Source organism: Caloenas nicobarica, chromosome 1, assembly GCF_036013445.1.
Source record: "Caloenas nicobarica isolate bCalNic1 chromosome 1, bCalNic1.hap1, whole genome shotgun sequence".
Taxonomy (NCBI): domain Eukaryota; kingdom Metazoa; phylum Chordata; class Aves; order Columbiformes; family Columbidae; genus Caloenas; species Caloenas nicobarica.
The window spans coordinates 153,258,897-153,272,857 of NC_088245.1; the positions used below are offsets into that span (position 1 = coordinate 153,258,897).

The 13,961-nt window shown below is 37.5% G+C and overlaps 1 protein-coding gene across 5 annotated transcripts in view; it reads right to left on the minus strand.

Moving 5' to 3' along the window:
• Window positions 1–13,961, minus strand: part of ARHGEF7 (Rho guanine nucleotide exchange factor 7) — a 146,622-nt gene that overhangs the window by 35,215 nt on the left and 97,446 nt on the right. For all 5 annotated transcript variants that reach the window (XM_065626876.1, XM_065626879.1, XM_065626874.1 and 2 more), the window contains exons 13-18: window positions 12,192–12,278; window positions 8,723–8,801; window positions 7,382–7,521; window positions 6,497–6,721; window positions 4,490–4,583; window positions 1,462–1,551 (exon numbers count right to left, since the gene is read on the minus strand). In XM_065626876.1, coding sequence (XP_065482948.1) covers window positions 1,462–1,551; window positions 4,490–4,583; window positions 6,497–6,721; window positions 7,382–7,521; window positions 8,723–8,801; window positions 12,192–12,278 — 715 coding nt within the window. The remainder of the gene's footprint in view (window positions 1–1,461; window positions 1,552–4,489; window positions 4,584–6,496; window positions 6,722–7,381; window positions 7,522–8,722; window positions 8,802–12,191; window positions 12,279–13,961) is intronic.

Consider the following 13,961-nt stretch of genomic DNA (forward strand, 5'->3'; position numbering starts at 1 on the left):
CCTTTTATCCAATTAAATACACTACTGTTGCAACTGTAGGGCTATAAAATAGATTAATATTAATTAAAATATATGTAATAGTGGCTAATTTATGAAGTTGATAATATTATCACCTTGGAGACCTACAGTTCATCAGGACAAAAAATAAAATGAAGTTTTTGCTGTTTCTACAGTCTAATACAAGGGCTATATTCCCATTTTGAAGTACATACAACCACGAAGTAGTTGGATTTTTTCCAAGGTGATAATAGTAAGTAAAGACGTATTAGAAAAATCGATAAACTAAGTTCACAACTGCATTTTGAGGCTTCTCAACTGTCAGCATTGAATTGCTTTTGCTTGGAAGCAAAACAGGCACAGGCACTGTGGGTAGTAGTAACAGTGATTAATGCTGCAAATTTAAACAGCTTTAGTGAACAAGGAGTAAGTTATAATGTCCACTCTCCTAGTTCCTGGCAACAGCAAAACCAGACAAGTACATCAGGATCATTAATTTTACTGTGTTCCAAGGATCCCAGAACAGTGCAAAACTGTGCAAAGTGGAACAAACGCAACAGCATTTTCTCCTTCCTCGTGTAAATGGAACACATGCTGGTGGACTCCCCTGCTTTGCGCAATGTTTTACTTACAAGACAAAGGGAACTCCACATGGCAACCTTGATTTGGATTAAATGAAGTAGGACCCCAGAGGCACGTTACAGGTTTGCAATAAGCTAGGTATTGATCTGAGAAGCTAAAAATGGCTTTAAACAACACATAGATCTGAGAACAATTTCTCCTGAAATTATGAAATAGGATGAAAATTTGTAATTAATACTAAAAACAACTAGTGGCAATAAAAGAAGTTTTTATAGGTCTAGGTTACTTCTTCATAGCAGAAATCTTTGTTGAACAGAACAAGACATATAAGCTCCTCCAAAATTAAGACTTGTTCTTCATTCATCCTCGCTACTTACCAGCTTCTTGAACTTTATCAAAAAGCAGAGTGATCAACTGTCATATTCAGTTCAGTCACCTCTCCTTTATCAGTGAAGGTTTTGTGCAATTTTAAACCATGACAAGTAGTTACTGTTGTTTTGGTGGGGGTTTTTTGGTTTTGTTTTGGTTTTGTTTTGGTTTTTTGTTTGTTTGGTTTTGTTTGGGTTTTTATTTGTTTTGGTTTTTTGTTGTTTGTTGTTGTTTGCTTGCTTGTTTTTATTATTGTTGTTGTTTTGGGCTTTTTTTTTTTGGTCGTGTTTGGTTGGTTGGTTTTGGTTTTGTTTAAATACTGAAAGAATTACTGTGTCTAACCAGGGACCTTGGTGTCCAATTCTTAAACACTCAGCACTGATATTAAGCCAGAAGCAAGTTATTACTTCTTCCTGGTCCAGCTTGCTACTTGCAAAGGCCTGAGAACCTCTCTTTTTTTGCAAACTATCTAATTTGTGTTTTAGTTAGCCGTATCGGTATTTTCTAACTTACTTGAATTTAGTGTTTGACGCGTTTTGGCACTTGTGCAATATGCTTCAATGACTTTAAGAATTTGAGCATCTTCTTCTAAAGCAGCTGTACCTAGAATCAATGGGAAAAAACAGAATTTTAAACATCATGTTTCTTAACATGGAAAAGCCTTTGTAAATCACTACGTTTCAACGGAGACCAAAGTTCAGCCTAATCAAAAAACTATCTTAATCATCCCATTTTAAAAAAATCTTCAATGAGCAAAAGTAGAAGTTTAAAAAGACAAAATACTATTTAGAAATGCTTGGAAAAAAAAACCCAAGTCAGAGTAATTACCCAAACATTCAAGACATTTTCTGAGCATCCGAAGTTGCGAAGAACATGTTTTAAAGCGTGATCACTCTGGTTCTAAACCAAACTGCCATTAAACCTAAAAAACCCATATACTTTAGTTATTATATACGTTTCATTATTTAATCAAAGAAACCAAGGAACTGAATATTAATTCACAGAAATCTTCAAAACTTTAAGATGTTGTATATGTATCAGATTTAAACCTTTTAACAGCACTGTATTGAAAGTTAAACTCAGAATTAACATAATAATAAATACATCAGTACAATTTTAGTCCAGTGTGCAGTAGGGAAAGATGTCACTACCATGTAAGTATATATGTGAAAAGTGGACTAATTAAACTTCTCAGATTTTATAGTAGAAACAGCACTACTGAAAAAAATCTAACTATTCAAGCTTAATATGGCAAAATTTTCCTAAACGTAGAGCTCCACAGTAAATCTTCCCCTTGGGTAGTTCAGTAGAAATGCTGTCAAATTGTTCACTTGCAACAGAGCAAAATTCCAGTCAAACGAACTCTACAGGTACCTCTACCATTAATTTAGATAGAACCAGGAGGCCATATGTAGGGCAACACGATTTGTTGTTTTAAAAGCATTTTTCCTGTTTTCCTCTCTGTAAACCTTGAAGAAAAAACTAGTCTCTGAGATCTGCTGCTGCATGAATCTGAGCTGCCTTCAACATAAAAATGTAGTAGTATTCTGTCAGCCAATGCATCCTGTTAGTTTTTGTGATTTATCATCACGAGAATAAAGCCAACTGTCCAAACATTTGTCAGGATCAGCTGACAAGCTCACTGTTGAAGAAATTCTCCTGACCTAATACAGTTTCCCCACAATTTAAGAGATTCAGGTACTCCAAAGTACAGGTTATTTCTCTTTCGAGGCAGGAAAAATAATTGGATTTTGTTGTGGCTAGAATGCAGCACTGTATTATTACAGTAGCAAGACAAATATTTAACTTCTGAAATGAGTATCATAAGAACACTCAGTTGAAATACCTTCCTTATTTTGGTTTGTCTGTTATAATGCTAATTTGACATAAAGGTTCTCAAAACATAGCCCATAAATCCCTATTCCAGAGAAGGCAAGTAATAAACCCCAAACTTGTTTATCAATAAGCTTTAAGTTCAGTAGAAGTTCCCCAGTGGAAAACTTTTACAGGTCCACAAGATGGAAAAGGTTGAAGGAGCACTAACACATAACAAAAGCTTCTACTTACTGACACAAGGGGGAACAAAATAAAGAGATGCATACCAAGAATCAGTATTTCTGTTAAGTAACACACTTTGACTTACAGCCACCAAAAATCCGATTTATTAAAAGTTCTCTCCTACATACAAAATCCTGAAAGGTGTTAATTTAAGAGGAGTACAGCAATGTATCTGCAAGCTATAGGAGCCTCTCCTTCCCAAAATAAGAAGTCGCCTCTTCTCACTATGTGTTCTTTAACAATTTCTAAATCTGCAAGTTGACAGCTTTACCGCTGTCATTACAACCTACTGAATCTCCATCGTCCAAGATCTGAAATGATACGGTATTGCAGTAGTTCCATTTTTCCTGAACATATACCTTCCTGTAAGGAGACAAAACATCTTGAACTGAAACATCTCCTTGCACATCCATGAACACAGGACTGTTCTATTCACTACCTTAACCTTTGCGATATGAAATTCACATCACACTCAGAAGAATCTCTACCTTAGACAAACTAAGAGTGTCCCGAGGAAAAGCTTTTTGTCTCCAACCCTACATAAACCAGTGAGAGACAATGCTCATGACAACACACTTGATGTGTTGAACACTCAAAGCACAGTCTCTATCTTAAAAAGCCCATGAGCAAAGGGCAGAAACAGAAAAGCTAGATTTGCAGTAAAATAATCTGGCCTTCATATTAAATACCTTGTCTTTTATCGATACAAGTAAGTGGATTATTCATTTACACAAAGTTATAAGGAAGAATTAGTGTGACACTGACAACTAAATGAATATTGAGTTTGCTTGATAACATTAATATTCCCCCCACCCCAAATTACCCCAATATCCAGATTTTGACCCTTGTGGTTTTTATATATTAATCAATCTCAGTTCAGTGCTGTTCTTCAGACTTCGAGCAATCTACAGCTCTGCAATTTATCTGGACACAGACACTAGCAAATAACCTTATTTCTAGGAGATTTACAGCAGACTGTTTGATCTTAGAAAGAGCGACCATGGAAGCAACTAGTCTTAGAAGCAGCAGCACTACCCAGCTTTCCAACGCCCAGCTCAGCTGAAGCTCCTACCAGAACTGATTTAAGAACATAGCCACTAAGTATTCTGAAAAAATAGGATATTTTCTTCAATTTTTTTTGTTTGTTTGTTTGTTTGTTTTTTTACAGTATTAAAAGACAGATTTACCTTACTGAACTTTACATGGCTCTACAGCCAACTTCACTTCCCTGTCTAGCATAGGAACTTCAGAAACAAACACCCACTGGAGCCAACAGCAAGACTCTAGAAAGCAACTAATCCCATCATGACATAAGCACCCAAGATGAGTAAAACCATTCTCTGCAGATACCTCCCCCATGCCTCCTGACAGGGGAGAGGAAACCAGATGACTGGGTTACACCACACATTTAACTTTCACAGAATTTAAACTGATGTTAATTCCAGCCTTTATATTATGCAGACATTTGTGAAGTCTCTCTTACTTTTTCTCAGTGCAAACTCTTCATCTGATGGCTTCCGTTCTGGCTTGCGTTTGGGAAGCAGCTTTTTCATGGTTTTAGGGCTTTTACTGAGATCCTGTGTGGGGAAAATAAAAAGAGTAGAGCTTCTCTACAATATTTCAAAAGTTTAACCTCTGAGATGTATACAGGAGTTACTAACTAAAAAACAAAACTCAGTTTACTAATATTTGTTGGCACATCTGATTTGCCCGAACTGGTTGATTTCTTCTGTACCCTTCTTCCAAGTATACACGAAGTCAGATATTTTATCTGTTCTACTAACAGAAATACACAGAAAAGTTGCTGCAAAAGCATGCAGGCTGTTTGGGAGCCAGAGCGAAGGGAAGAGGCAGGCACACATTAACACAGGTTTTTTTTCCTTAACTTTTGAAGGGACAACCCATTTCACTTGTGTACTTCGAAGCAGTTAAAAAATGACCTAACAAGGAAGCTTGGCAGGTGGTATACTCTTCAAAGCCAGAATTTGTAAGTGTTTAGGTCTGTTCTTACAAAGCTCTATAGCAAAAAAAAAAAAAAAGAAAATACAGCAACAAATACAGCATTTCTGCTCAAAACGTGGTCATGCTAATTTACAGGAACAATGCTAGGTTACAGGAACAGAAGGAATATACTGGTCTACCCCTTACCTTAAGGATATAAGACATCCTCTATAAAAATACAGAACAAGAAAGTAAAAAGGTGAATGAGCGGGACTGACCAAAGAAGATGAAGATAGGTTTTGAACATTATTGTATGCTAAACATTGGAGAATTTAGTGCCCTACACATGAAAACATGAAAGGCATTTAACTTAAATTACAAAATGACAATGTGGCACGGCCGAACAGAAGAACCTTTTGTAGCAACTGAGCCTAAATACTAACCTTCCAATTGCAGATCACCTATCACTTTTTCCCTGTTGTCTAGGGGATTTACAGAAGAAAACGAAAACAAAAGGCACCACACACAGCCACCACAAAAAAACCACAGCCAAGCCACACTGAGGCACAGTTTTTAGGCTACAGTTTCTAAGAACCTGCAATTTACACATGTGAAATAAAACCTTTCTGTCAATACCTTACGCATACAGAATAAAATGTTCTTAGGCACAACTGCATGACTCTTTCTGGGCCTTGTTGCTTCACACTAAATTAGTATCATGGGCATGCATGACGAAGATACGGAAACAGAAGATATCATCAAGCCACAGAGCATTCAGTATTCTCCTCCTTGCACACCAGCAGACTTCCAACGCAAATCTAACATTTTCTTACTATTTACAAAACCACGCAAAATGTAGTGGCAGGACCAAATTAACCTACCACCACACATGTTTAAAACCATGTTATTTCTCTTGAAACAGATTCCCATTTAATACCATACGCTAATCAAAAACTACAGCGGCAGCTTAAAATCTAAGCTTTTTTTTTGCTAATAGTAACATTAGCCATCAGATTCTTTTGAGTACAAAAACATTATATATTTTTGACAGTTACCATTCTTTTTTTAAAAATATACTATTGTTACCTAGTAACAGTGGTAAATACTAAAACCAAGAGTCAATTATACCACCACAGCTGCTTAGAATCATTTGCTACAGCACTTTGAAGCACCCTTACCCTAGATACTTTGCAATGTGCTTAGCAAATAACACACTTTGCAATAAGCCTAGATGATCAACATAACAAACGAATTGCTAGTTTGAAAAAAAAAAAATAATAATTTTTAAATCTTATTTATTAACTGGATAAAGAGTGGAAATAAGTGGAAGCACTTGGGGGAGGCAGTACTTTCTGAGCTGCAAGACTAAATCCCTGCTTGAAATAACGAGCATACACTAGTCTATTACCAGTGATTCAGCACTGGCTGTTAAATCATCTTTATATAAAAACATGCACAAAGCTGTAAAACGGTGGTGTGTAAAAAAGAAAGTTAAGCTCCCCATTACAGGCCTGCTAGAGAGTCACATTTCTTGGCTGCTGCCTCTCACCTCTTTATAACAAAGAGCTGCTGAAGGCCGTAATGGAGGCGCAGGCCGTAAGCAGCTCAGACTCCAAGGCTTGGGGGTTTTCGGAGGTTCCAGAGGTCCCCAGTTTATTGTGGTGTGTGGTGTCCCATGGTGCGACGGATGAGGGAGAGTATGGTACGCAGGAGTCAGTGGTATTGGCTTGCTGTCTGAATGCTTGCTGGAGGGTGTTACTGGATGGGAAGGAAGCTGTCAAAAGACACAAAGGTGACAGGAATTATTATCGTAATAAAGACAAAATATCATCAAGGATTGGTGAAATAATCTCACTCACTAGCTAGTGCTTCTGTTTATTACAGCTGGACTTTGAAAATTTTGACACTAAATTATTATTTTGAAAAATGGAGCTTAAAGAAATTTTTATTGTCTACCACAGACAAGCACACACTAAAGGAGGAACAGCTATGAGCAGCCCTGCTCCCACTTCTCTCACAGCCAAGAACAGAGCTAAATTTAGATCCATTCACATCCAACAACTCAAATGTAGAACCCAAAGGAAGATACTTAAGGCAATTGTTTCTCCACAGCCTGCCAAATACATCACCATTTAAAACCTACTGTTCTAAGATACTTAAACGATGGTGACATGTTACTTGGTCAAAATAGAAAAAGTAATGATAATTAATTTTCTTTTTACCCTGTTAAACTGTTACAACAACATGTAAGCATTTTATTCTTTGTTCACACAACTAAAAATCAGAATCATCTTTTGACCCACTAAACTGAAGTCATAACATTCAGTTCTTGTTAGTAATGGCTTAAAAAATGCTTTACACAGTGGTATATTTGCCAGATAACCTAATTCTGCATATGCTGCTTATTTGCTTCAATCCAGAAGCTATTCCTTACTGTGTGAGACGGCACAGAGTGAGGTTTAATGGTGGGATTCCCGACAGTTGTGACTTTGGTTTGCTTCTGCAGGTGATCCACCCATTCATGTAAATCTTGTTGGTTGTTACAAGACACTAGTATCCTTTCAATCATATTTCCTAGGTGACAGAAAACAGGAGATGTAAGAAACCACGGAAAAACAACTTAGTCAATCTGACATGATCATAAAGACATTCATTTCCTAAACCACTATATCCCCCTAGGTATTGAGCAAAAATTGTAACCTGTATTTTCAGTCCAACAGCATCTCACATTTCCAGATTACAATAGACATTTCCTCCATGTATTTGTTCCTGTGCCAAGCACAGGAGCTCTACCTTTTTTCCCCACCTCTAATATAATAACGAAACAACCTTTAATGATAAGAAATAGATGTAAGAGATGGGCTGATCTAGCAGCCTTATGGTTCTCCATGTTGTCCAGGAAAGCCACCATATAGCCTAAAATGCCATTCTGGAGTCTATAAGCTACAATGTAAAAGAAGTTATAAAATCTCTCAGAAAAAAAAAGGTATAAAGTCGGTCTGAATCTAACACTAAAGCTCAGACAAAAGTCACTCTGGAAAGCAATCTTAACTAAAGATTTAAGACTTCAATTTCTGCAGTTAACTCCATTTTAACCCATCACATTCCTCATCTGAAGCCAGCTTTATAATCTCAGAAAAAAAATGCACCATCAACAGCTTTTTCCCTCTGCCTCATAGCACTGACGTGTGACACTGCCTGCTGCTTGAGATGGTCAAAAATTAACTTCATTTAAATGCAAATTGCTCGGTGGCAGAATTGATCCAGGAAATGAATTAAGATATGAAGCTTCACTGTGTGGACCCTGCTCTCGCTGTCCTTCAAATCCCCCATGGAAATCAGGTACAAGCTGAAACAAATCACTTGACAGAAATTACCCAAAGTGAGCACAACTGCAACCATCATTAGCAGATACGCTAAAGGTCTCAGGAAAGAGGTGGACAATTTCTAGAAGAAATCTCTTGCTTAAAGCCTTTCCAGAGTCTCTAGAATTTCTCTTCTTCAAGTGAGCAGCATACTTGGAACTGCTTCATTATAAAGGACCTTCTCCAAGGATACTGTCTCCATTCATTAAAAAACAGAAATACGGGGGAGAATCCCACACAAGGACTGTTTGTTAACTGCCTAAGACAAGCAGTAAAAAGCAGCTTTCAAGCCAGTGCTTGGTCACCCTCACAATGAAAAAGTTTTTCCATCTGTTCAGATAGAGCATTTGATGTTTAAAATGGCATATCCTGGAGTAAGTAGTAAACATAAAAATATTTATGGTCAATACCTGATATTTCAAATGCATTTTTATGGTTTTCACTGTCTTCTAGCTTTGTGATAGTCATTCCTGTTGTTGGCAGTTTTCCCTAAAAAAAAAAAAAAGCAGTAACACTGAAGTTAAATCCAAAACACAAAAATATTACCAAGTAAAGAATATATAAATTCAAAACTCTGAACAAAAACATACACAGTTGGCAAACACACATGCATACTGATAGGCCTTTTAAAAAAAAAAAAAAAATCTAAACAAACACCTTGTAATGGAAGATTTTAATATGCCAAACTTTTGCAAATGACACCTGTGACTACACAGGCTATGAAATCCATACAAACGTAACAGTGGTCACTAATCATTGCTGCAGGTTCTTGGAACCAAGACCTTCAGGATCATCCATATTACATGATTAGAAGCAACAGTGACTCATCTTTAAGCTTATTTATTTGCAAACTGTTTGATTAGCTCTCAAAATAAGGTTTGTGGTGCAAGTAGATTTAGAAAAGAAGATTTCACTAAACAAGTACGCATCAGTTACTTACTGAAGATTTATGTCTCTAATAACGCTGCTACTAAATTGACTCTCAGAAATATTTGGGGAAAGAAAACAAAAGAGGTAAAACCACTTTTGAATTTGTAAAGTTTCAGGAGAACATATTAATTTTGAACAAGATAACCTTTCATTTAAAACCCAGTCAAGCTGGAAAAAAAAAGTCAATTTAGGCTAACTCTCTGAACCTTTAGAAACACAGAAAAATAAATAAGACTGAATATTGTCAGGATGAAAGGGTTTACCAAAAACGCAACATTAATAATAAAGTTCTTTAAGACAGATCCCGTGTTCTCCTGCACAGAAACACTATTCAGCATGCGCTGGCAAAAGCGCAAATACTATGTAGTGTGGAATTTTGGCTCCAATGGAGAGGGGGAAAAAAAACCCCTACAACTTTTTTTTTCCTTTCGTAATGACCGCAGAATAGACAAAGGTTTCTTAGAAGCTTGGAAACTAAAAATATTGGAAAGTTGATACTCTGTATGCACAGAGCATGCTCAAGCCCAAGATGCCAAAGAGAAAAGACAAGTTTTCTTGCAACAGCTTCCCCGCTGAAGGAAACATGGTGGTGTCGTGCACTACAAGGCAGCCTAAAACTCTCTCTTCTGGTTTTCTGTGTTTGCTGGTTCGTGAAGAACACAGCATACAGCCGCAATGAAAGAGAGGTGCAAGGACTGCTGAAGGAGGTGAAGAGGGAATACGGGGATAGACCAAGCAAAAGACTGGTGACAGAAAACAAAGATCACCTCAGCCACATGCAGAGGAAAAAGTACCAAGTCAGCGTAACACAGAGAAAATGGAACTGAACTCGTGAATCATTTATATTCCCTTGCTTTCAACAAAATTGTGAAGCCATTTTGTATGGTTTGTGCACCTTGTGGCTTTGGTTTACCACTGCTCAAAGTTAGCTCATGTGGCAGATACCAGCACTATAAACCAGAACATCTGAAGGCTGCTGATAACTGTAATATTGAGGAACACAGGGAGGGTGTAGTGTGGGATGCTGCCAGCAGTGGCATCGTTTCCCTGGGAGTGACTGAGGGAGCTGCTGCATCTTCTGCCCCTATCCGTCCCACTTCTGAGACAAGAACCCCAGAAGATGAGGTGGCTCACTTTAAACAATCCAGACAGACACAAACAGTGATGAAATTATTTTGCCTGGCTATGAATATGTAGTCATTAATATCTGAGAAGTTCTCTGTGTTGGGAAAAATCATGTGAGAGGTTACGAGGAAATTAAGAGTTTTGCATCCCAGAGGGACGGACAGAAAACACTATGAAAGGGCTGTGGCTGTACTGAGCAGAAGCTGAAGACAAATGCACAGAAAATTACTTATTTACTGAATAATGCTGTGTGTCTGGGGGACAAGGTGGGAGCTAGGAGGAAGAAATACAAGTGATGTCCAATAGGAGAGCAAAATTTTAGCCTGACATTCATTTTTTAACAGACTACATTTTGTTAACACACTACATTTCCAGTCAGTTGGCTTTGTAACCAGGAGAAAAGAATCTTCTTTCATCAGAATTCTGGATGTGCCACTTGAGATACAGGGCTCCCCTGCCTTTTCCAATATCTTTTTTCCATCCATGTTGGGATAAAGCACTGCCCAAAATTTCTGAAGAGCAGCACAAATCTAAGATAAACCCGACTGTGCGTTTCAAACACCTAATGCAACAGTCTCAGACAAATCCTGCTCCTACCATGGCAGGTAAGATATGAATCCAAACACGAATTTTGGAATTTAGCTTTTTAAAAAGTTACAGAGTTTGTGACTGGATGTAGCCAATCATGTAGGAACCCCAAACGACTACTCCTCAGCATTCCTTCATGGCAGATGAATCATTGCTCAGGAGAAAGGAACAAACTGCTCAAGAGCCTGACTGACAGAAGTACTTACAGCAGGTAAAATCTCAGGGCTCCTTTTAGAACTTTTGGTGTTTCACTGTAATGTCTGCAAACCACATAACAATACTTGAAGAACATATATAAAGATTCCAGAAACTCATCGACTGTGCGTTTAACTTCACCTCTCAGGGTTCTTTAAAACTATACACCAAGAACACAGGTGCTTCTGCAAAACATGTCGTAGAGGTACACGGGAGCCAACCCGATCAGCACTGACCCTCCTGCACTACAGCAGAGCTGCTGTTTCTGTAGTGGGGAAACAGGCGAGAAGAATTAAGCTGGGAAACTTGCTAGAGAGCCTAAAGACCATGTCTACCAGCAGCAAGCAGTGGATTTGTGAAGTGAAACACAGGGTGCTAAGGACCTGAAGGCCACATTGTTATGTATTTCTGGTGGTGCTACACTGGGCTAAGCTCTAGGCTGGAGCCATGGACTGAATGCCAGTCCATGTACTTGATCTGTGCCAGTAGTTGGAGCAGATCAGGTGCACTTTGGGACCACACCTTCCAGTTCAGCTTCATCCAGAGGGAGACCAGCCTGAGAGCCCTGAGACTAATTCTACACTGTGACACACGTATCAGTCAACAAGGAAAAATGGAAGATTCATTTCAAAAGCGCTCTGCCGATTCAAACGTAGAAAGCTCACGAAGACACGCAGTCTGTGTAATTGTCTAAGACTGGAGCAGCCATTGGAAGGGCAGGAACAAACCTGCCTCACAACAGCATCGTCTTCCTACATGGATCTGAAAAAGCCACCAATACCTTCTCTCATTAGCTGCTACTAACGAGCTAGGAAAAAAAAAAACCCACAAACCTTGCTGACAGTCACAGCTACAAAAATAATACCCAGGCTTCTAGCCCAGAATTTTATAAAACTGATGACCAGTTCTTATTGCAGAAATTACCTTTTCTCTTTATAAATGCAGAAGTCTAACAATCCTTCCAAGTTTTCTATGAAATACAATTTAGAAAAAAGCCACTCCCCAACGCATATATTCACACATGCACACGTAGTACTTTACCTGATAGATAAACCCACTCATTCTCGGGCTGGCAGACAACATTAGCAAAATGTTAGGGAAGAGAAGAAGATACCTTTCATTCTTTTCCTTATCAAAAGAAGAAAATGAAAAAGTAAATACAACATCACAAACCCCCTCCCCCCTTTTTCTGCTCTATATTGCTAAAAACTACCATCAATGTTGCAACTCCATAATTACTCCACAAATATTTGGCTCCAGAATTATTTGGTTTTCTATTTGAGAAGTGCTGGTAGTACAGGCCTATACTTCTTCCTGGAGAGTACAGTCTAATATTTTAAAACAGAAATGTTGCAGTCTGGGTGAAATACTGACCTTATTTAATATGATAACAAATGTTTTGCTGATTTCAGCAAGACCAAAATTACACATTGTATATATTTCTTAATATAATTTAGATGGATGCCATTACAGACTGTGCTGTCAAGACTGTGGTGTCTCAAACTGGAGAGATCAGGTTTTTTGTATGATGTTACATTATGCCCCAAAGAAGAAAAAGAAGATAAAAGTAATAATGCTTATATTTGCAACAAAACCACTCATTACTTTGTTCTGGTTTTAACTGCTGGTTTCACTTATGAAGTTGCCCTTTGTTTTTTGTTTTGGGAGTGTTTTTATGGAAGAAAGATAAGGTTTACTCATAATCTACTGCTATAGACAAACAATGAAAGAGAGAATCATTAAGGTATAATGTTTTAATTTTAAGGACAAAACAAATATATCCATTGACAAAGCTATCATCTCAATTTCAAGCATCTTTGCAAAACAATGCAAGTCCTTACCAAGTTTTAATGTTTTTATCTGTTTTTCAGTAAACCTTCACAAATATAGATATGATTTTTAAAAAGACAAAACTAAAACCAATTGCTTTTACACAAATGCTGTTCTGTATCTAGTCAAAAAGTTGTAATATTAGGCAAAAACTTCTAAAAGTCCCTTGCATTTGACATTTTAGCTCCTGATGAGAATGGAGGATGGGGTGGTGTTTTGGTTTTAAGACTACAAGAAGAGACATGACAGCAGAAGATGCACTACCAGCTCTATCGGACCTTACTTAACACTTAACAAAATAGCTGAGAAAAAAAATATCAGGTGACAAATTTTGAGATATTAATTTCCATAAACACTTTACTCTTTCTTCTTATTTATGCACATCTTTGTTCTAAGGGAGGAAACTGACTGAATGAGGTCGCAATTCAAAAGCCCCCACCAAGTTCAAAGCTTCATTGATTATCCAGGGGAAGAACTTCGAGCAAAAAAATGTCACCAATCTGTGTAACACTTCCTATAGCACTTGCTTTTAAGATTATTTTAACATTACTTCTGGTCGGACAACCTTTTCTTTGTGTTTGAAGTATCACTTTTGACTTTCTAATGTCTGTTCTTTATCTATTTTTCCAAAACCAGTTGGTTCTCAATCTTGTATTTCAAAATTTCTACTTGAGAAACATGCCCAATAAAGCAAGGAGAAAGTGTGCCTCGGACACCTGAAACTTAAGTTTTTGCTATTTAAAACACACAATAACAACTGCTATGCAAAATGATCCTGTAACGTAACTGCATATGGAGAATCCTGTTTAACTATGCACTTTGAAAACAGTCCTGCAAAATCATCTTACGACATTTATAACAGCTATATTTGGTTGCATTTCAGTAAATTTTACAGATGAGACCATTCATCTTCAAGAAAATTTCATACTTTGTAATAAAAGCCTTGAATCAGCAGAGAAAGGTTTTAGTCCAGATTAATCT